General features: G+C 35.7%; 3 protein-coding genes across 5 annotated transcripts in view; all 3 read right to left on the bottom strand.

Moving 5' to 3' along the window:
* LOC311628140 (uncharacterized protein C4orf54) overlaps positions 1–24,890 on the bottom strand; it is a 336,764-nt gene that overhangs the window by 6,864 nt on the left and 305,010 nt on the right. The window lies entirely within an intron of this gene.
* TRMT10A (tRNA methyltransferase 10A) overlaps positions 1–24,890 on the bottom strand; it is a 250,251-nt gene that overhangs the window by 6,864 nt on the left and 218,497 nt on the right. The gene's annotated exons all lie outside the window — the stretch shown is intronic.
* Positions 571–23,337, bottom strand: LOC311621041 (alcohol dehydrogenase 6-like; the record flags this gene model as incomplete). Its single annotated transcript, XM_084880827.1, has 9 exons — positions 571–749; positions 1,944–2,082; positions 3,110–3,245; positions 4,727–4,987; positions 5,180–5,396; positions 5,538–5,625; positions 8,010–8,148; positions 19,921–20,067; positions 23,305–23,337. The coding sequence occupies 9 exons, from the start codon at positions 23,335–23,337 to the stop codon at positions 725–727; spliced, it is 1,185 nt and encodes a 394-aa protein (XP_084736953.1). The 3' UTR covers positions 571–724.

The raw sequence follows: 24,890 nt of genomic DNA, 5'->3' as shown, positions 1-24,890 counted from the left end.
TTTTTTATCCCCCTTGTTTTTCTTAAGGAAGAACCTTTCATATAATACTTATTCGTTTGGTGGTGATGAACTTCTCTAGCCTTCCAAAGATATATGACCCCCAAGCATGTTGTGGAAACAGCAAAATCATTATATAAAACTTAGAGTGGTATGAAAGATACAGAGAAATCTGTATATCGTGAAGGTAAATTGAGGATGTGAACAAGGGATAACTCAGTGACAATTTTCCTGGACTGATGACAGAGATCAGTCCTGGGCTGAGAGTCACATCAACAATATCATCAATTAAATCCCATTAGTTTTTTGAAGGACACAGAATGCATTATATAATACTAGAGGCCCTTTGCACGAAATTCCTGCAAGAGTAGGCATTCCTTCCCCCACCTGCCGGCACCAGCTTCCCTCTGGCACTCGGGAACCATGCTTCCCTCACAGCCCCAGCTTAGTCCAGACTAATTATCATAGATTTGTTCTCTGAGAAATTATTTTATTATGATTATGTCAGGTCTAATTAGCATATTATGCTTTTATTATTATAGATTTGTTCTCTGAGAAGTTATTTTATTATGATTAAACTCAAAATGCACTTGCTTTATTTTGCAAATCACACTGCGTTTCCATCTCTGATGCCCCCTATTCCACTGTACTGGGACCATCAGGAAAGTGAAATAGGAAAAGAAAGAAGTATCCAAGGATTATCTTGTATCATGTATCATCTTGGGTCTTAGAACAGCAGAATACAACGAATCCTGGAAACATAAAAGTGCAAAGTTAAAATGCTTGAATTGCTTCAGAAACAATGATTTCAGCAAAACAATTATGCATTATATCATGAGAGTCTGCATTGCCTAACCATGTCCAAACTCAACTCCATCTTCACCTTAGTTCACCTATATGACATCACCACACCACCTGATTGGGATATTTTTCTTATCACCATCTGGACTAGCCATGAATGGAAGCCCCCAGTTTTTAGCACTGTTTCTTCTGGATGTATGGTCACAAAAACATTAAAACCCTCTGCTACAGCTTCTGATAAACTTTGACTAGCTCTAGTACATAGTCCCGTGTCTAGTTAGGGAAGAAAAAATGGGTTCCCTTGATTCCTTCCCTTTGGCAGTATATTTACTGCTTGCTAAATCCCTTCCCTCCACTCTTCATAAATTTGTTCCTTTAATTTCATAAGAGATTCCTTGACTTTTCATTTCTGATTTAATGGCTGACATGCTAGTTCAAAACCAACAAGGTAGAGCAGTGTAAAATTTAAAAACATAGATTAAACTTATTTAAACATTGCTTAACAAATAAAGACTATAGGTACAGTTGGAGAAGGAAGATGTGCTTGCAATCAGAATGGGGAAATCAAAACATTCATCACAAAAGGAGTATTCTCCCTTTATTGCTTATTGCTTGTTTTCCACTGTATCTTCAGCATTTAGGACATTCGTGGCATAGAGTGTTCCATCACTACATATGTTTTGACTGAGTAAATGAGTGAAAAACCTATCCCTGAAGGTGAGCTAGCTAAAGCAGACTGACCATTTGTCAGAAATAGCGCAGAAAGGATTTGTGTCCTGGGTGGAGTCTAAACTTCTGCCTTTAAGATTCCTTGTAAGACTCTAGAAAAGTCAGCTCATTTATTCTAGATTATTTCTTTAACCAGAAACATAACACATAATTGACTAATGTGGGTTAGAATGTTTCATAGTGTTTTACTAAATTCTTGAGCATTTCCTTGAAATAGGTTGATCTGGGTCTTTCCCAAAGAACGGCCTGAAGATAAAACTGTTTATCATCTTGGAAGAAAATAGGGTGGAGCATATAAAAAACATCGAAGGTCCAAGTAGCCATTTCTTTCTAACAAAACCTCTTAGAAATACTTGAAGAATGATTTTCTCTGAATTTAGTTCAGAATATGGAAGATTATCAAATAAAACACTCACACTTTTCCGGCATGGTACAACTCGAAAGCTTTGTGGATTTGGTCAAAAGGAAGTTGATGGGTTGCTAATAAATCGATATTAATTTTATTTTGCAGGTAACAAGTCACTAGTTGGGGAATACAGTCTCTGGTTTTATAATCTGCAAAACAAAAAAGCTATTGTAATAAGATTTGAGAAATACCAAACCAACAAAAAGGAAAAAAGTCAAAGAAATCATGGAGATGGGTAAAGTGTTTCTCTCAATATTTACCATTGAACATAAAAAATAATTGATTTGGCTGGCACTGGTTTGGCTCAGTGGATAGAGCGTCAGCCTGCAGACTGAATGGTCCCGGGTCCGATTCTGGTCAAGGGCATATACCTTGGTTGCGGGCACATCCCCAGTGGGGGGTGTGCAAGAGGCAGCTGGTCGATGATTCTCTCTGATCGATGTTTCTAACTCTCCCTCTCTCTTCCTCTCTGTGAAAAATCAATAAAATATATTTTAAAAAATTGATTTGTACATCAGAAGCCATCGACTTCTGCTGCTAACTGTGGCTTCCATAAACAGCTCTGTTACCTAGAACTCTTTTGAAGAAAAATTGGGTCAATCTTTACATGCTATTGAGTGGAAAAATGACCCTTTTCACCTACCAGGCTTCGACCCACCTCCAGGGATTACTGTTGTAGAACCACTTTCTCCTCTATTTATTTACACATATGGTGATGACTTTGGAACTTACCATCAGAAGATGGGAATGTTAATTTATTAAATCTGTTGCCTCGTGTTTCTCAGAAATCAGGGATCTTCTGGGAAGGCAAAAATCAGTGCTAAAACATCAAGTTGGTGGATATAATTACCCAAAAGACATTGCTGTTAAAATAGCACAACAAATTGAAGCCACCAATGTAAAACCAAAGTTGTCTGAATTATTTCGAACACTGAAAAAATGCTAAAACTGTTTTGCATGAGATAATATTTTATTTAAATTTTTAAAAGTTGATTATTTAAATAAACTAAAATTGATTTGCAAAATGCACAAACACATTGGAGGAGAAGTCTTTGGAGACTTCTACCATTATAGCTGCATTTCTTCAAGGAGAAGAATTTTGAATTCCATGTTTCTACAAAGTTAAAAATGATTTCATGAGATCAACAAACTGGTTCCATCTATTCATCCACTTACCTCCTAAAGATACACCCTTCAATGTCCGTCCAGTGACAATCTTCTCTGCTTCAAGACAAAGCTTTGTGTTTGGTGGAGCCAGCCCAACAATCAGACAGACACCATAGCTCAGGTTGCAGGAATCCCAAGCAGCAAGCTGACAATGATAATAATCAATATAAGTACATTTCCTTTTATAAATAGCAATTACCACCAGAGGTGGAAGGAATTATGAAGTTCCTAGATTTCTAACCTCTTCCTGGGCAGATGCTACTTCAACTTCAACACTGCCAATGATGGGAACTCAATAGAGAACCAATAGAGTTTAGTGGTAAAAGCACAGATTTAGCTATTTGAGTGACCTTTGCATAAGTTACTTAAACTTCAAATGCCTCAACTTCTTTATTTGTAAAAAAGAATAATACTATCTGCTTCATAGAGTTATGAGAATTAAGTGGTTTGCCATTCTTAAAGCATTTAGAAGACTGTCTGGCAAATAGTAAGCACCATGTGTTTATTAAATAAAATACCCACTGCCTCAAAGGCCATACACTTTATTCTTTGTCAAACCTTCTTACTTGCCATGACTTTCTGTCCAACTCATTTCTATTAAAACAACAACAAACAAACACACAAATATATACATATTTTTAAATCTAAAAAGGTCAATGTTCTAAAGATGCATAGTGCATTTCTTCATATCTATCTGGTTTTATTTCCTTTCTGGTTCTTAGCTCTGCTGTCTTCCCCCTTTTCCTCCATTTTGACTTATTTGTCTCTTTCCTATTGTCTATATTATTACTTCAACTTCATTTTTTGGCTAAGTACATTAGCCACATACTGAAATGTATTGAATGTCTATATTCCCTCTTCTAAACTGTAAGATCCAAGAGTGTGGTGCCAATTTTATTCACTCTTGTATCCCTAGAATGTAACACAGGTGCATAAAAGCTCATTTTCCCAAAGAAATGTAGTGTTCTGATATAGGACACACATAAATATCAGATGTGAATTAAATAACGTATATCATTATATATAAATACATATATGAAGAAAGAGCTAGGAATAAAGAAAATGGAGTATTGGTATTATGGGCCTTAGCATGTTTAAACTTTGTATGCTATAATGACATATCTTTAAATATATATATTTTTTATTTTCAAAACAAATTTATTGGGGTTACTTGGTTAACAAAATTATATAGGTTTTGAGTGTACAATTCTATAATACACTACCTGCATATTGTATTATGTGTTCACCATCCTAAGTCTAGTCTCCTCCTGTCACCATTTATTCCCCCTTTAGCTTCATCTATCTGCCAAACCCTTTCCCTCTGATAATCACCATACTTTTGTTTGTGTTTATGAGTGTTCTGTTGCTGTTGTTAATCCCTTCACCTATTTTACCCAACTCCCTTGCTCCACCCCTCTCTGAAGTCTGTCGTTGGTCCTCTATCAATGAGTCTGTTTCTATTTTGTTTGTTTATAAAAATGAAAACTTTATATTTATGTTCTATTTTTTATTTGGAGTTCATAGTTCCAAAACATATGTTAAGGAGATTTTTACTTATCTGCACGAGGGTATTTAAGGCGTGTCCATTGGGTAAACATCTACTCATTGTGCCCCAAGCCTACGTACCATGGTATCAGCGAGTCCAATGGCCTCAAAGGCAAAGTCAACACCAACGACTGTCATTTCCTTGATCACCTGCTGGACTGGCTTCTTGAGGTTCCGAGGGTTCAGACAATCAGTGACCCCTAAAGTTCTTGCCCGGGGAAATTTTTCCTCATTGATATCAACTCCGATTATTCTAGAAGCACCAGAGGCTTTGCAGCCCATGACAATGGCTGAGCCTACTCCTCCCAGTCCGAAGACCACACAGATAGAACCAGGGGTGACCTACAAAGTCACAAGACATGTTTGTATTAGGAATCAAACCTGGACATCTGTGATTAAGAAAACAAACAAAAAAACCAAGTGATAAAAACAACCATTGAGACTTTAGGAACCCCATTTGAAACATTAGTGTAGTTTTAATGTTTTCTAGGCAGATCACCATGACACATACTATTACACAGGGGTCTTCCTCACCTTGGCTGAGTGAACAGCAGCCCCATAGCCTGTAGGTACCGAACAGCTCATGAGACAAATTTTATCCATAGGAGCAGCATCATCAATTTTTGCCATTGAAAACTCAGGCACAACAGTGTATTCAGTGAAGGTGCTTGTGCGGAAAGAGTGATAAATCTTTTTTCCTTTGCAGGTAAATCTGCTAGTCCCATCCATCAATAATCCAGAAGGTGGAATACTAATTCACAGTAACATAGACACAGAAACAGGTAATGGCACAGACACGGAGTTTAAAGAGAAAAGTGAGCACCGTTAGCTACAGGCCAATGCTTGCACAATATAAAAATTTAGTAAAAGAGTGAGGGGTTAATCTACTAACTCTTGTTTCTCACAGAAGTTTCCCTTGACGTGCAAGCAGGAATTGCATTCTCTACACTGTGGAATAATCATCGTGAGGACTTTATCTCCTGTATTTAGGGGGGAAAAGTGATCATTAGTTAAAATTATTATTGCAGCAGATATACCATAATATATTTATAAAGATTTCATTGGATGACTTGAAAACTTGGTGTGGACAGATTACAGCAGCCCGTATAACATTTCCCATGGTTATTTTTTCAGAAGAAACCATATAACCTGGTTTCAGAAATGCCATAATTCTTTTGGGCAAATAATAGAACTTTGGAGATATTCCCTGTGTGACAGAGAGTTGTAAGTTGGCTTGCCTCTTTTCTGGCAATAGAATAATGAAATTAGGAATGAACCTTAGAGACGTCGTCTAGTTTAATCCCTTTGAAAGATTTAAGTTCCAGAGTAGTTGTCACCTGCCTGAAGTGGCCTGGCTAGATAACAGCAGAACTCTCTTTACTGAGCCCCACTGCCCCCCATTCAGGCTATTCATGTATAGGTCATCAACTATAATGCTATTGCTATCACATATATGAAATAAAATGCCCCTGATTATTATATCCACTCTCACTATTATATTGTTATTAGGAGGCCTCCTCATAATCTGCTCACACTGACCCATAGCAGACAGACCTCTGACATGTTTTTTTTAGTGAGGCTAAGTTCCAAGACATGGTAACTTCAGAGAATAAAAGTAATCCCTCTTTCTGCTTCTGGAGCCCTTTCTATGGAGGGTGGCTTTTAAGTTGCAGAGTTGTGGGAAGAATATTGATTACATTTGGATCCAGCCACTAGCTAGCCTTCCTGGATCCTAGGGTGACAGACTAAGTAGGGTCAGGGAAGAAAATTAACATGATCATCACAACTTACAAAGGCCTTGTCAGAGGTCTACAATGTTGTTCCTATATTGGTCCTTACTAACTTTTACAGTGCAGAAACTACTCCCCTTTGGCCTCTTGCAGAGTTTAGTTGGCATTAAAAAAATTGCTTGTAGGTTAAATAAGGCAGATCTCACCTCCACTGACCAAAGGTACTAAATCTCATATTCAGAAGTTCCTGCTCTCATCCTTTCTCTGCAAGTGCACATCATTTTTAATAAAACTTGCCTTGGAATTTTTCTAGCTGAAGAGGAGTTACAGTATATATCCATCTTATTTGCATTATGTTATTGAATTATGTAAAGGCCATGACTTTCTACTTTTGTCCCTCCTACTATAACTAGTGTCACATATAGAGTAGACATCCATACTTGATTGACAAATGTATGCCTTGATGGCAGGTTGTGAATGTTCTGACCATGCACTTTCCTAACTCTTTGTATGCGTGGCTACAGGCTGTGAGTGTTTATAGTATCTCAATCTGTGTGACTGCTTTTATTCACTCTGATCATTTCAGACATGCTCAGAATAGGTATGCCAACGTCCCTTTTGATTAGCCTGGTAAAGAGCGTATACTTGCTTTCTTTGATTCTTTGAAATAGCATTATCATCCTATTAATGAAAATTCAAGTCCTATATTCTAGTTTTTATGAACATTTATTCATTTGTCATACCCATTCAATATACTTTACCCTTGGGACAAGCCCTGTACTAAGCATATATATATATATGAACTTTCCCTGACCATAAGTGCCTTTCAATCTATTTAGAAGTTCACTGGTCCTCTCTCAACTTTCATTTGTCTATGTAATACTGGTGGTCTTGATCCGATATCTAGAGGGTTCAGCAATCTGTAGAAGAGCTGTGAGTAAATTAAATAAGAACCCAAAGACGAAACATAATTTTGAAAGGCATTTGGGAGTGGGTAGGGGGTGGGGGGCAGAGGAGCCTCGCTAAAGAAACCAAGTTCTGCTAGTCTCAGGACTCCTTGCTTTTTATTATCACAAATTATCCTAAGGTGAGGTAGATATATACACCAAAAGGTAGGGTTCTTACACACATCTATTATCAGAATGGGGAATTACCTCCGGCTGTTCAGGTGTTTGGCCAGTAGGAGGCAATAACATGTAGATGAAGAGGTCTGGAATTGTCTGGCAGCAAGCAATGATTTTATGCATCCTTTTCAGGTTTGGGGAAATGCCTTTAGCCATTCCCAACAGCCTATAACATATGTGACTCAGCCCTTGTTGAGTCCTCACGTTCCATCAACCTTTCAATAAAACTCTTGCAAGTATGACACGCTGGAATTGGCTTCCAGCAGCTATGAATATATACTTGGCCCAGCCATTGCCCCTGGATTGCTAGTGATGACAACAGGGAAACTATGTGACTCATGGAATGACTAGATATATTTAATATCAAGACATATGATTAGTTAGAATAATATAGAGGTAAACCAAGTTATTTCTTTTATAAATATGGTAATGCATTATAAGTTTTTTCACTGTGTAAGGAAGCTCTTTGGCAGGTTGTTTAGTTAAAGGCTTTTATGGCCCATTACCCACCTGGTTTCACTGAGCTCACTCCTGTGCCAATACTCTCCACAATACCAGCTCCTTCATGGCCTGGGATGAAAGGAAAATGCAGGGTGACTACTCCTTTCAGTGCATGATCATCAGTACCACAGATTCCTGTAGATATTAGCTGCATAGGAATTAAGAGACAAAAGATTAATTGGTTTGGATTTTTTTCTCTTTCTTTTATCTGAGGCTAAATTTTTACATGAATTATTTCTTTGATATTTATAACAACTCTCAGAGGAACACAGGGCAGGCTTTATTACCTCAAACCTAGAAGTGAAGAATGATGGATTCAAATATTTGGAATGACTTGTACAAAGTCACATGGTGCATGTTTAAGACCTGGAAATAAACTGAGGTTTTCAAAAACTATTTGGTACATGTCATAAAAACAGTTTTGAAATATGAAGGGCAATTACAATGAAGGACTTTTTGACCACATATTAATAATACTGTGTTTGAGGTGGAAAACTGAAAGCTTTTCTTTTAAGATAAGAGACAAGACAAGGATGCCTACTTTTGTCACTATTATTCAAAATATTAGTAGAAGTCTTAGCCTGAGTTATCAGGCAAGAGAAAGAAATAAAAGGTGCCCAAATTTGAAAAAAAAAACAAAAAACCCCAAAAAACTCACTATTTGCAGATGACATGATTATAAGAAAACCCTAAAGGTTACACAAAAGGATTATTAGAAATAACACACAAATACAGTAATGTTGCAGGATACAAAATCAAGGTACAAAAATCCACTGCATTTCTATATAACTACTAATAAAAAATCAATAAAGGCATGAAGAAAACAATCCATTTATTATTGCAGCCAAAAACATAAAATGCCCAGGGATAGACTAAGCAAAGAAGTGAAGGTTCTATACATTGGAAACTATAATACATTGTTGAAATAAATTGAAGAAGACAAACAAAAAGGGAAGGACATTGTGTTAGTGGATTGGAAGAATTAACATAGTTAAAATAATCATATTACCTAAAGCAATATACAGACTTAATGCAATCCTCATCAAAGTCTCAGTGGAATTTTTCAAATGAATAGTACAAAAACATCTTTGAATTTGTATGGAGTCACAAAAGCTCCTGAATAACCAAAATAATCCTAAGAAATAGAGAGCAAAGTCAGAGGTATCATACTCCCTGACTTCAAATTATACTACACAGCTACAACAATAAAAAAGTATAGCATTGGAAAAATCAACAGACCAATGGAACAGAATTAAAAGCCCCAAAATAAACCAACACATACATAGATAACTAATTTTTGACAAAGGAGCTGAAAACATACAATGGACTAAGGAATGCCTCTTCAATAAATGATGTTAGGAAAACTGGAAAGTCGCATGTAAAGGAATGAAACTAGATTGCTATCTGAAACCATACACAAAACATAATTTAAAGATTTGAATAGAAGTTGTGAAACAATAAAGTACATAGAAGAAAACATGTGTGCTAAACTTATGGACCTTGGTATCAGAGAGTTGCTTATGAACTTGACCAAAGAGGTAAGGGAAATGGCACCAAAATTAATGAGAGAGACTACATCAAACTTAAAAGCTTTTGCACAGCTAAAGAAACCATCAACAAAGCAAAAAAGCAACCAACTAAACAGGGGAAGATATTTGCAAACAATACCTCTGATAATAATATCCGAAGTGGCTACTATATGACCCCAGTAATTCCTTTTCTGGATATCTACCTGAAAAATCTGGAAACCTTATTTGTAATTATATATGTTCCCCTATGTTCACTAAAGCATTATTCATAATAGTCAAGACATGAAACCACCTAAGTGTCCCTTGATGGTTGACTGGATAAAGAAGGTCTAGTACATATATTCAATGAAATAGTACTCAGCCATAAAAAAAGATGAAATATTGCTTTTTGGAACAACATGGATGGATCTTGAGAGTACCATGCTAAGTAAAATTAATCAGATGGAAAAGAACAATAACCATATGATTTGACTCAGAGGTAGGATACAGAACAGAGAGCAACACATGACCAAGCAAAACAAACAAACAAACAAACAAACAAACTCATAGACACAAACACAGTACTGTAGTTACCATAGAGGGAGGGAGGTGGCAGGAGAATAAAGAAGGTAAATCAAATACATGGTGATGGAAGGAGATCTGACTTTGGGTGGTGAACAAACAATGCAATGTACAGACAATGTATTGTAGAATTGTACAACTGGATCACATATAATGTTATTAACTAATGCTACCCTAGTAAATTGAACTTAAAAATGGCACCATTGATAGTTGGCCGAAAAAATGGCGGAAGAATAGATGGATTCTGAGCCTTGTCCCGGAGCAGAAAGATAGAGCAGCTGACTGTCTCATGCTGTGAGTGTTTATTAGCAAGCCAAGAGACAGCTGAACACCAGAAGAAACTGCTGAGGGGCCGCTGACAAGGGTGCCCCTCACAGGGAAGCACCCACGCGGGGCGAGGTCCCTTCCCGGAGCTACCTACCAGCTTGGACGGGAAAATCTTGCCATCTTGAGAGGAAGATTGGATCCTGTCAGAGGCCTGAATATCCACAGCCACAGCGACCACCAAGCAGCTGTGACCCCCCAGAACGCGGATCCCAGGCGGCGCAAACACTTGGACTCACAGGAGTGCCCACCGCACTTCGAAAAGTTCAGACTTCGCGGGGAGAGAGTGAGTGAGTGTTCGCCTCGAAGACAAAGGCACAGGGCTCATGGAAACTGGAGGACAGGGGCGGTGATTACAAGTAGAAGCCCAAGCTTTTGGGTGGGTGTCACCTGTGAAAGTAGACGGGGCTCCTAACAGGGGAGATATCTAAAGAGAAACACATTTGGATCTGACTCGGAGGGATATCGGAGAATTACAGGAGATTACAGTTGGCTCGGACTTGCTCCTCCCCTCTTCCATAGATCAGTGCCACAGAGAAGGGGGAAAAAAAAAAAAAAAAGCTGGAGAGGCTTTAGAGCACATGTGCCCAGCCCGCCAGGCCTTGCAATGTGGCCCGCACCGCGCTGTCATCACTGCACTCCGCTGTCAGTTTATGACATTGTCAGTTTAAGGCTGATCAGTAAACCATTCGGCCCGCGATTTAGGCTGGATTTTAGATTTTGGCCCCTTCTCTGATTGAGTTCAACACCCCTACTTTAGAGCCTGGGAAGACAACCTAGAAACACTGCCACCCAGAGGCTAATTCACAAATTGACCCTAGTGTAATAAAACCAAAGGAAGAACTGCTTAAAAATCAGGACTGGATTACAATAGAGGAAGCAAATGACCTTCATTACTGCAAATTTTCTTTAAATTTTTAAATTTTTAAATTTTTGTTTTCATTATTTGCAATGTTACTCAAGAAACTATTTTTTGTTCCTTTTTCCTCAGTTGATTTTACCCTTTTTAATTATTACATTGTATACATAATTAACATTATTACTACTACTATTTTACCTTTTTTATCTTATTTTCTTTTGTTTATTTTTATTATTTTTATTTTTTATTTATTTTAATTTTTTCCTTTTTTATTTTTTTTAAATTTTGGGATTATTGTTCAACAGCCTATATTTATCTTTCCTTCTCCAACACTTTATTCTATCTCAACCCTACCTTTATGCTTTCACTCTCCTCCTAACCTTTTCCTTTGGTGCCCTGTTTATCTTAACCCTTTCCTGCTCTAGATTTTCCCCATTCTTTCTGTTTACACCCTCCTAAAATTCCACCCTACTTGTGTATATCTAATTTTCAACCCCCTGCTCCAAGTCCATTCACACCTCCCTTGTCGCTGTCCTAAAAAAACAAAACAAAACAAAACAAAACAAAACAAGAAAAACAGTCTTTCTCTCTATCTCTTTGTAGTTATGTGTTGAATGTTAACTATATTGAAGTTGTATGCTTTTTTTTTTTTAAAATAAGATTGATTTGCCTACTCTTTTTGTTTGATTGTATGTTTTTGCTAGCTGGGTTCTAGTCGCCTTTATTGGATGTTATTAATATAGCAAACACATTTTTATTCAGTGCCTTGTGTGTTGTACCTGGTTGTGTTGTATTTTGTGCCTTTAAATCAAAGCAGGAGAGAGAGAACTACACAACCAGACATCCTAAAAAGAGAGATCATGGGGAGACAAAGAAACAGCCCGCATATGAAAGAAAAACAGGCATCACCAGAAAAAGAAGTAAATGAGTTAGAGGCAAGCAACCTACCAGAGCAAGAATTCAGAGTAATGATCATAAGATGGCTAAAAGGAATGGAAGACAAATTTGACAATATGAGTAAGAACCAAGAAGAAATGAAGAAGAACCAAGAAGAAATGAAAAATGACATCGCTACTGTAAAGAACTCAATAGAAAGCATCAAGAGTAGACTAGAAGAAGCAGAGGACCACATCAGTGAGCTAGAAGACAAGATGGAAAAAAATACCCAATTAGAGCAGCTTCTGGAAAAAAAAAAAATTGAAAAGCAGGAGGAAAGTCTAAGGGAACTTTGGGACAATACAAAACAAAACAATATTAGAATAATAGGGGTTCCAGAAGGAAAGGGAATTGAGGAAGACATGCAAAATGTATTTCAAGAAATAATGACAGAAAACTTTCCTGAGATAGAGAAGAAAAAACCCACACAAATCCAAGATGCTCGCAGAGTCCCAAGCAAAATGAACCCCAGAAGACTAACCCCAAGGCACATTATAATTAAACTGGCAAACACCAACTTCAAAAAAAGAATTTTAAAAGCAGCCAGAGAGAGACAGAAAGTTACATATAATGGAACCCCCATCAGACTAGCAACTGATTTCTCCACAGAAACTTATCAGGCCAGAAGGGAATGAGATGAAATATACAAAGTCATGCAAAGGAAAGGTCTGAATCCAAGAATATTTCTACCCAGCAAGGCTAGCAATCAAAACTGAAGGTGAAATCAGGAGCTTCACAGACAAAAACAGACTAAGAAAATTTATCTCCACCAAATCAGCAATGCAAGAAATGCTAACGGGTCTCCTGTAAAATAAAAGAAATAGAAAGCGAAGAAGGAACACAGGGGTATAGAATAAAAATGGCATCAAATAAGTACCTATCAATAATAACTTTAAATGTAAATGGATTAAATGCTCCAATCAAAAGACATAGGGTGCCGAAACCTGTTTGGCTCAGTGGTAGAGCATCGGTCTGCGGACTGAAAGGTCCTGGGTTCAATTCTGGTCAAGGCATGTACCTTGGTTGTGGGCACATCCCCAGTAGGGGGTGTGCAAGAGGCAGCTGGTCAATGTTTCTCTCTCATCAACGTTTCTAGCTCTCTATCTCTCTCCCTTCCTCTCTGTAAAATATTAATAAAATATATATTTTTAAAAAGACATAGGGTAACTGATTGGATAAGAAAACAAAACCCATATATCTGTTGTCTACAAGTAACCCACTTCAGAAAATAAGATGCACACAGACTGAGGGTGAAGGGATGGAAAAAGATTTTCCAGGCGAATGGAAATGAAAAAAAAGCTGGGGTAGCAATACTTATATCTGATAAATTAGACCTCAAAGTGCAGGATATAACAAGAGATAATGAAGGCCACTTCATAATACTAAAGGGAGCAATCCAACAAGAAGAAATAACCCTGGTAAAAATATATGCACCCAATACAGGAGCACCCAAACACATAAAAAAACTGCTGGAGAACATTAAGGGAGAGATTAATAGCAATACAATCATAGTAGGTGATTTTAATAGACCACTGTCACCTTTGGACAGATCACCTAAACAAAAAATCAGCAAAGAAATATCAATCCTAAATGACTCACTAGACCAAATGGAATTAATCGACATCTTCAGAACATTCCACCCCAAAGCCACAGAATATACATTCTTCTCAAGTGCACATGGGTCATTTTCAAAGATAGACCACATGTTGGGACATAGACAAAGTCTCTTCAAATTCAAGAAGATAGAAATCATATCAAGCATCTTCTCAGATCATATTGGCATAAAACTGGAAATTAAGTACAATAAAAATAATCCAAAGAAATCAAACACATGGAGACTAAACAGCATATTATTAAACAAGGACTGGGTTACCAGAGAAATCAAGGAAGAAATTCAAAACATCCTGCAAACAAATGACAATGAAAACACAACAATCCAAAATCTATGGGACACAGAAAAAGCAGTTTTAAGAGGGAAGTTCATATTCCTACAAGCCTATTGCAGAAAACGAAAAAGAAAAAAAAGAAAAGAAAAAAAATGGTAACAGATTATCTAACTCTACAATTCAAAGAGTTAGAAAAAGAGCAACAAGAAAAGCCCACTGTAAGCAGAAGGAAGGAAATAACAAAAATCAGAGCAGAGATAAACAACATAGAGACCAAAGAAACAATACATAAGATCAACAAAACCAAGAGCTGGTTCTTTGAAAGGATAAACAAGATTGATGAACCTATAGCCAGGCTAACCAAGAAACAAAGAGAGAGAACTCAAATAAACAAAATCAGAAACGAAAGAGGTGAAATAACAACAGACCCTGCCGAAATACAAAGGATTGTTACAAAATCCTACGAACAACTCTATTCCAACAAACTGAACAACCTGGAGGAAATGGACATATTCCTAGAAAAATACAACCTTACAAAATTCAATCAGGAAGAATCTAAAAATCTCAATAGACCAGTGACTTGGGAAGAAATTGAAACAGTCATCAAAAAGCTTCCAGCAAACAAAAGCCCAGGGCCAGATGGCTTCACAGGAGTGTTTTACCAAACATTGAAGGAAGAACTAAAACCTATCCTCCTCAGACTATTCCAAAAAATTCAAGAGGAAGGGATACTTCCAAACTCCTTCTATGAAGCCAGAATCACCCTAATACCAAAACTAGATAAAGACAACTCAATGAAAGAGAATTACAGGCCCATATCCATCATGAACATAGATGTCAAAATCCTCAACAAAATTCTAGCAAATTGGCTCCAGCAGAACATCACAAAGATCATACACCGTGACCAAGTAGGATTTATTCCAGGAATGCAAAGATGGTATAATATCTGCAAATCAATAAATGTGATACATCACATAAACAAATTGAAAGGTAAAAATCATATAGTCATATCAATTGATGCAGAAAAAGCATTTGATAAAATCCAACACCCTTTCCTGATAAAAACTCTCAACAAGGTGGGAGTACAAGGATCATAACTCAACATAATAAAAGCTATATATAATAAACCCACAGCCAACATCATACTCAATGGGCAAAAACTAAAACCATTCCCTCTAAGAACAGGAACAAGACAGGGATGCCCACTCTCACCACTCCTGTTTGACATAGTAGTGGAAGTATTAGCCATTGCAATTATACAAAAAGAGGAAATAAAAGGCATCCAAATTGGAAAAGAAGAAGTAAAGTTATCCTTATTTGCAGATGACATGATATTGTACATAAAAACCCAAAAGACTGCATTAAAAAACTAATTGACTTAATAAATGAATTTGGCAATGTAGCAGGATACAAAATTAACGCCAAGAAATCTATGGCATTTCTATACACCAACAGTGAACTTACAGAAACAGAGACTAAAAAAGCAATTCCAATTACCATCGCACTAAAAAATTAAGATACCTAAGGAGGTTAAGGACCTGTATGCGGAAAACTACATGACACTGAAAAAAGAGATAGAGGAAGATGTAAACAGATGGAAGAACATACCATGTTCATGGATTAATAGAATCAACATCATCAAAATGTCCATACTTCCCAAAGCAATTTATAGGTTCAATGCACTCCCCATTAAAGTACCAATGGCATATTTCACTGACCTAGAAAAAAAACTCTCAAAAAGTTCACTTGGAACAATATAAGACCCTGAATAGCCACAGTAATCCTGAGAAAGAAGAGTAAAGTAGGTGGGATCTCAATACCAGATTTCAAGCTGTATTACAAAGCTACTGTCCTCAAAACAGCCTGGTACTGGCACAAGAACAGACATATAGATCAATGGAATGGAATCGAGAACCCAGATATCAACCCAAATCACTATGCTCAATTAATATTTGATAAAGGAGGCATGAATATACAATGGAGTTAAGACAGTCTCTTCAATAAATTGTGTTTGGAAAATTGGACAGATACATGCAAAAGAATGAAACTAGATTACCAACTTACACCATATACAAAAATAAACTCAAAATGGATACAGGACTTAAACATAAGACGGGAAACCATAAAAATACTAGAGGCATCCACAGGTAGCAAAATCTCAGACATATGCCAAAAGAACTTCTTCACTGATACTGCCCCTAGGGCAATGGAAGCTATAGAGAAAATAAACAAATGGGACTACATCAAAATAAAAAGCTTTTTTACAGCAAAAGAAACCATCAACAAAACAACAAGAAAGCCCACTGTGTGGGAGAACATATTTGCAAATGATATCACTGATAAAGGTTTAATCTCCAACATCTACAGACAGCTTATCCAACTAAATATAATAAAAGGAAAATGAATGATCCAATTAAAAAATGGGCAATGGACCTAAATAGAATATTTTCAAAAGAAGACAGAAGGAAGGCCAAGAGGCACATGAAAACATGCTCAATGTCACTAATTATCTGAGAGATGCAAATCAAAACAACAATGCAGTACCATCTCACACCTGTCAGAATGGCCAACATCAACAAATCAACAAACGACAAGTGTTGGCAAGGTTGAGGAGAAAAAGGAACCCTCGTGCACTGCTGGTGGGAATGCAGACTGGTGCAACCACTGTGGAGAACAGTGTGGAGTTTCCTCAAAAAAACTGAAAATGGAACTCCCATTTGACCCAGTAATACCACTCCTAGGATTATATCCCAAGAAACTAGAAACACCAGTCAGAGAGGATATATGCACCCCTATGTTCATAGCAGCACAATCTACAATAGCCAGGATTTGGAAACAGCCTAGGTGCCTGTCAGCAGATGAATGAATTAAAAAACTATGGTATATCTACACAATGGAATACTATGCTGCCATAAAAAAGAAGGCATTCTCATCATTTGCAGCAACCTGGATGGAATTGGAGAACATCATGCTGAGTGAAATTAGCCAGTCAATGAAAGAGAAATACTACATGACTCACTCATTTATGGATAATAAAGAACATTATAAACTGATGAACCAAAAGATAGATATAGAGACAGTAAAGCAAAAGCAGACTGTCAAATTACAGCCGGGAGGGTTGGGAGATCTGGGGGAGATAAGAGATCAACCGAAGGACTTGTATACATGCATATAAACACAACCAATGGACACAAATCTCTGGGGAGGGTGTGTATGTATGGCAGGGGAGGGGCAATGGTAAAATATGTACACAGATAATAATTTAATTTTAAAAAAGAGCAAAAAAAATGGCACCACTATTGGAAAACAGATAATTTTAAGTCTAATATTAGGGAATACTTTGGGAAAATAGATTTAAAAAAATTTAAGTTTTACATTCAAAAGTATTTCTTATACTAATAGTATAAAATGGGTTTAAGTTAAAATAACTCTTGCAAAATTTAACTAACATAGCTTCTAATTCTTTTTGTCTGTGAATAGATTCAATGCAATTTTATGAAATGATCATAAAAATGAGACATTTCATGCACCACAGCTTCTATATTACTGTATTGCCTAGTAAATGGCCAGGAACGCATACACCCAGGCATACTGACTAGCTTTCCAGCACCTGTAGTGGGAAACATAGCATTTCTTCCTGAGATACTGAGAACAACTCACATATATAATTTCAGAAAATGTGTGAGGAAATATGCTCACAAGAAATATGCTGTGGTTTTGTTCTCACTGTGCTAAATTAGCTTCAAGATTCAAGATTCAAAGCTAAAAGTATTATCTTAGGTATGCAGCAGGCTAGAATATTCTTATTAATTGTATTCTACATATAAAATAAAAATATGCAATTATTCATGAGAAGTTGTCCTTAACATAAACTGGAGGTAGGATGGTCTGTTCTTTGAGAAAATCCAGTTCTTAACCTTGATTAATATATATATATATATATATATATATATATATATATATATATATATATATATATATATTATTTTTTAACCCTCACCTAAGGACATGCTTAGAGAGAGGAAGGGGGAGAAAGAGAGAAACATCAATGTGAGAGAAACATATATACATATATACTAGAGGCCAATGCATGAAGATTCATGCTAGAATGGACCTTCCTTTCAGTGGCTGCCAGCATCACCTTTACTGGGCTGGAGCTGCCATTCTGCCTTCCCATGCTGCCCAGAGGCCTAGAGTGGCTGGGTTAGTGCGGCATGCCTGCATTGTCACCATGGTGATGATGCAAGTGTCCTACCTCTGCCTGCTAGGGGCCTATGTATGCAAATTAACCCACCATCTTTGTTGGATTAATTTGCATAATCATTCCTGATTAGCTGGTGGGCATCAGGAAGGTATGGTTAATTTGCATATTTCTATTTTATTAGTGTAGATGGGTAAGCTTCTGTATGTGGCCTGATCTGGGTTCAAGTCCACAAATTTTTGGTACACAGAATGACATTCAACAAACTGAGCCACTGTGGCCAGGCCTCAACCTTGATTTTATTTGGGATTCAAAGTGATATTGTTTAGGTCCTTGGCGTATAACTTTCACCATGGTAAGCTATTCTGGATTTATTATTTAAGGTGCAGCCTGTGTAGTTAAGGAGCATATCAATGTAAGAAGAACAGAAAACGTTGGCTAATTACTACATATTTCAATGATGATGATCTAATACACAATAATTAATGATTAATTAGATGCACTTTAAATGAATGAAATAGATGATGTAACTTCTCAATAGTGGTCAGTTACCAAACATGTTCCATTGTGTACATTATTATCATCTTTCTCTTTTCTTTTTAACCTTGTCATTGGTGAAATAAAGTCTTTACCATAACAAAAGACAGTTGATAATTCACTTAGTGTTAGTTCTCATATTTTACTGTTTTGTTTTTCATTGCCCAACTATTTTTTTCTACTTTCCTCTTTTCTCCATCTCTCTTTCCTTCTGGCATCCTTCTCATTCCCTTCCTTCCTTTTCTCTGTTACTCTTTGAACCATCCTTCTATACCTTTTACTATACTTAGGTTAGTTATGACATAGAGGCACATAGCTTTAAGTGTTTGTTGCATTCATTGAATCAAGTGTTGAATTTCCTGGTCTTAAATTAGAATACAGGTAAATTTGATGTTTAATAAGACTTTAAGCAAAAGTACTCTTAATCTTGAGTTTTTAATGATTTCATAAAACTTGAGATATACTGATTGAGAGGTTGATTTGAGAGCAATGAGGGGCCTTTGACAGATCAATGTTTTCCAGTCCCTGGTCTAAGCTCTGTTCAATTATTGTTAATGCTTTCAAATCACTTTGAATACCATCACGGAGTCCAGCTGCTCTTTCTTAGAAATTGAAATTTACACATGATGCACTTTTTCAGAGAAATTCTGACATTTTTTTTTTAACATCTGAGCACAACATATGAGATATAAAATAAGTCTGTTAGTCACTAAATATTCATTTGTATTCATAGAAATATGGGGAAATGCATTCTTTGTCCTTTTCCTCAAAATGAAAATTACGTAACACTTAAAAAAACATTCCAGATCACATTGTCAAGTATATTGGTCTATGATATTATATAAGTAAAAAATTTAATACTAAGTAATACTATAATAAAAGTAATTATATTGGTGAGTGAACTACCAATATTTTACTATTATTAAGAATATCTCAAACATTCATTGACTACATTCATTAATCTCAGTTTTTAAATCTTCTTTTACTAAGTGAACAGACTGAAACTCAAATTATATACTAGTTAAATACTAAAACAGGGTTTTGTTCATTTATCTTCAAAGGTAAAGATTAAAGGTCTTAGATTTACCTTAATGCGAACTTCCCCAGCCTTTGGAGGCTCCACCTGAACTTCCTCAATGGCAAGAGGAGAATTTGTTTCCCAGGCAATGGCTGCCCTGCAAGTAATTGTCTGTTGGCAGGACAATAAAACGACATCATTAGCAATGACATTTAACTTTTATTCTGATCACACAAATGGCACTAATGTGTTAAAATTTGTAAACATGCAAAAATAATAAAGACACAGGAAAAAGATCATTGCAATTTCAGGACCAAGCTGTTGAAATTTTAGCATATATCCTCCTAGTCTCTTATAGTATTTTTATGTAGTTGAGATCATGTCACATAAGCATTTTTTATTCTGCTTTTTTGCTAGTAACAGCCATCATGTATTGAACATTTACTCTTTACTTGTTCATAAGCATTTTCTCATGACTTAAAAATGCTATGAAATCATAATTTTAAGCGACTACTTTTATTTCATCATTAGAATGTGTCCAAATTTGCTTAATCAGTAATTACCAAGACAGCTAGTTATTTACATTGTTTTGAGTATCATAAAGAATATTGTGAATAACTTTGTTTATAATTTTGACTTTCCTGACTTTCTTAAGTAAGAAATATTTTGGAAAGGATAGAGAAATTGTTAGGACTAAATTGATTTCCAAATCTCTCTATAGGAAGGTTGAGATATATGGCACCATTCATAGGCATATGAAAGAATATCTATATCATCATTGATTTCACTCTCCTGAGCACTGATTATAAGTAACTAAAAATATAATAACAGATAGGCAGAAACAAGCTAGTTACTTCATTTAATTAGTGTATTTTGAATGTTAATGATGTTCAATGTTTTTTATGTTTATATTAATTGCACATATTACTCTGTTGTGCAGTGTTTAGTCATATAATTTACATAAGTATCTTCTGACTTCTTGCTGTTTTTTTTTTTTTTTTTTTTTTTATAAAATCATTTGACTTCATGAAAGCAATCACCTGTTGTCTGTCAATTTGACACATTATTTTTCCCTGCTGATTTCTGGCCTGCAATGTTTTATGAAGGCATATACATACACACAGATAAACACACATTTTAAAATTTTGGTTTATAAAAGTATCTTTTTCTTTGTTTCTTAATTCCATCTCTATATTTTGAAAATTCTTAGAGACCAAATAAATATTTTGTATCCTCTTTCTAGTTTTTTATAGTTTGATTTTAAAATATTTCTTTTGAATTCAACTGAAAATTATTTTGTTGTGTGAAGTTATGAAACCTAAATGAATCATCCCAGGATGAACTCTTATTTCTTCTGAAAGCTAAGTTATTATGATATAATTTAAATGCATCTGCCCTACATGATGGATCATCCCACACATGCTTTTTTGAAGAGTCCCCACTAGCGTATTAGTGCCATGCATGATGTTTTCATGTTTGTGTCACTATGTTGGTGTTCCCTGTGGGAAGTCTGCATTGTGTGGTACATTGTGGTAGGCTGTCTGTTAGGGCAATATTGAGTTCCTATAGCTGGTCTTGGGATGATGGCCCTACCCTCTTTCTTGGATGCATCCCCATTCCCTGCCGTTGACTTTGAATCCATGAATAGTTTTTAAAATGTAAGTTAAAAATAAAAGAACTCAGATGGTTCTAAACCAAAGATATCTCAACAACAATGAAAGAAACATGAAACTATACCATTTTTAAGATTGCTAAGTTAAATATATTCCTCCCATGGTAGAGACCAAAGAGAAATAATAATGTTTATCAGTAGATATTAGTTACAAATGCAAGATATAAAAAATTAACAACTTTACTCTATGTGTTTACATTTACAAGTTTCTTTTTGGAAACTGCTTCTATTCTGCTAATCTTTCTCTCTATTCTTGCATGAGCACCTCAATATTTCAAATACTTAAACTTTTTGATGCATCTTAATACCATACACTAGTACCCTTCATAATATCATGTATACTCTATTTGCAAGTTTACTACCCTACTTATTTTAACTTATACTGAAATGGATAAATCTGTTATGTCTTTAGGAATTTAGATACTAAAGAAGAGATAATTGCCTTAAAATACAGAGAAAAGGGACAAATGCTACAAAAATTTTAAAGAAAATGTTATATTGTAGAAAATATTACTTTTTTCCTCAGGATAGAATTATTCTGCTTTCACTTATCAAACTTAAGTGAGAATATATACTTTATGAAAAAAATCAATAAAATATTTAGAAAAATAAAAAAATAAAGAACAGTGCAAGACCTCAGAAAAAGAACTAAATAAAATGAAGACAAACAATCAACCAGATACAGAGTTCAAAGTATTAGTTATTCTGGGAAAGGAAATAAATATAGAATCCCAAGCACAGAGAATCCCAAACAAGTACCCAAGACCAGCTATAGTCTTGGGTACTTGTTTGGGATCATAACTTAATGCCAAAGTAAAGACAAAGAGAGATATTTTGTGCAAATGGAAACAAAATAAAAAGGTAGAGACACTTACATCAGACAAAATATTATACAAAATAGACTTTAAAATAAAGTCTGTAACAAGAGACAAAAAGGGCATTACATAAATTAAAAAGGGATCAATCCAAGAACAGGATGTAACTCTTGTAAACATTTATGCACCCAATGTAGGAGAACTTAAATGTCTAAAGCAAGTATTGGAACTGATATAATATTGAATGTCAACTATAATTGAAAAATTAAATTAAAAAAATGGAAAATACAGACAAGGGTAAAGAGGGAAAAACTGCAAGTTTGGTACCAGCTATTACTATTTTTAACATTTTAGTGTAAGTCTTTTCAATTAACATTCTATGTATGTGTATATTTGTATAATTGTAATGAGAATGCTGTTTTATAGTCTTCTCTCAGTTAACATTATGACTACTTCACAGGTAATTTAAAATAACCACTTTGGACTTTACTGACTAATATATCAAAATTTACTCAGTTTCCTGGTATTTGACCTATGTTGCTTCCAGTGTTATACTCCTAAAAATAATAAAGCAGTTAACCTGTCTATAAAAACTACATCATTATTTCTGCGACACAAAATTCTGAATCAAATGATAATTACATTTTCATGGTATTTGATACAATATTGTCAAACTATCACCCAAGAATTTTCTAGTAATTTATTTTCCAACAGTGGTATATGAATTTTAATAACATTGGTTATTGTCATTAAATTCTGATCGGAGAAAATGGTGTTTTAACTTTGTTTCAATATGCAGTTTTGGTATAAGTAATCAAGATGATATGGATCTATTTTAAAGGTAGCACTTACTTTGCCCAAGGTGTCCATGATGAATTTTCTGGTTTTCCTGGTGTCTTCTAGGGTATGCCAGAGAGAATTTCACTTGTGGACTCTGCTCTGGTGCAAACAGGGTCAGGTACTTACGGTTTTTATACACTGAAACTCGTTAAAAATCATTGCGCAATATGCAGAAACCAGAGAGGTGAAGTGATTGCCCAACGTGTGAGAATGAAGGACAGAAAGAAATCTAAAGAAATCATTATTGAGGGGTTTGAGAGCAAGGATGCTGAATGAGGAGAGAAACAGTTTGAAGGTAGCAATGGTGACTTGAAAGAAAGCATGACAGATATGAACAACCAAATAAGGTCAAGGGCAGAAATGCAATTGGGAGCAGAAACTCAATGAAACTTCAATAGAATTTTGCCTCTCCTTTATGTGTCATACAGCATAGTGGTTAAAAGCATGGATACTAGCACTAACAGACCTGTATTCAAGTCTTTGTTTTGTCTTTTACCTGCTATGAAAGAAGGCAAGAAATCCAACCTCTCTGTGCTTCAGTTTCTCCATCAGCAAGGTGAGGATAATTATAATAGTTCCTACCTCATAGGTTTGTTATGAGCACTAAGTGAGTTAACATATAAATGTTTAGAACTGCGCCCATCTCATAGCATGGCATGAATACGTGTTTTCCATTATTACTATGGTGTCTCTCAGCACACTGATTTCATTTTCTCACCACTAGCTTGCTTTTGCCAAATAGTGAGAAATATGGCCACAAAAAGACCATTTGATTCTTAAATCTAACAACTGCAAGAAGACAGTTCAGGAGGTCTGTCTCTCATCTTAAGTAAGAAGTGTAAGGAAGGCTCTCCTTGCTCAGCTTCCATCAGGTGTTCACTCCTGCACCAATGACATCTAGCCGAAGTTGTGGGTTTGGGGTAGAAATTGGCAGCTACTGTCACAGCCACACTGATGCTCCTGAGCAGCTGAAGGTGCGTGGGGAAAATCACAGGGCAGGTTGCCTCCATTGTAAATTCTTGCTCACTAAGGTCCAATGAAGTCTCAACATTGCTTGACAATCCAACATTTTCCTAGACAAGCTGCTGTGCAATTTCTGAAATAACTGGCAGTCTTGTAACACTCATGTCAAATATCTGACTATCCCCTGCCCCTTTATTCCTCCATTCCCCTTTTACTCAGCAGATAAACTTACAATACAGATAATTCATCTAATAGCTCTATATCCAATATATTAACAAGTTCTGCCAGCTCTGCCCCCAATATATCTCTCAAATTTGTTAGTGTTTAATGTATAAATCCCTCCTCTATAATGTAATTTTTAAAGAATAATGTTCTTGAATCTCCTGTTAGATTTCTCTATAGCAAGGGTTTGGAAAATTGCCTAATACATAGTAAGAGTTCAATAAATATTTATTAAATAATTAAATGGAAGTTCTCAAATAGGATCTCCCTTAAATGCTAATTACTAGTCATGTACCTGCATCTATACTCATAATATCCTCCTTCCTCATCACCTATTTCTGCTTAGGAAACTCATTGTTTATATTTTTTTCTCCTTTCAATGTGACCTGTCAACACTTTAACATATCATCCCTTCACTAAAAAGAAAAACAGAAACAAACTTCTCACTTTTCCTTCTGATGACCACTGGTAGTCAAATGGATATTTATATGGCATTTTTAATTGATGTTGAAGAGTTCTGACCTAAA

The sequence above is a fragment of the Pipistrellus hanaki genome (assembly GCF_964339955.1).
Source record: "Pipistrellus hanaki genome assembly, chromosome: 1".
Lineage (NCBI taxonomy): Eukaryota > Metazoa > Chordata > Mammalia > Chiroptera > Vespertilionidae > Pipistrellus > Pipistrellus hanaki.
Note: the sequence above shows the minus strand (reverse complement) of the source record. Positions and strands in the feature narration are given on the sequence as shown.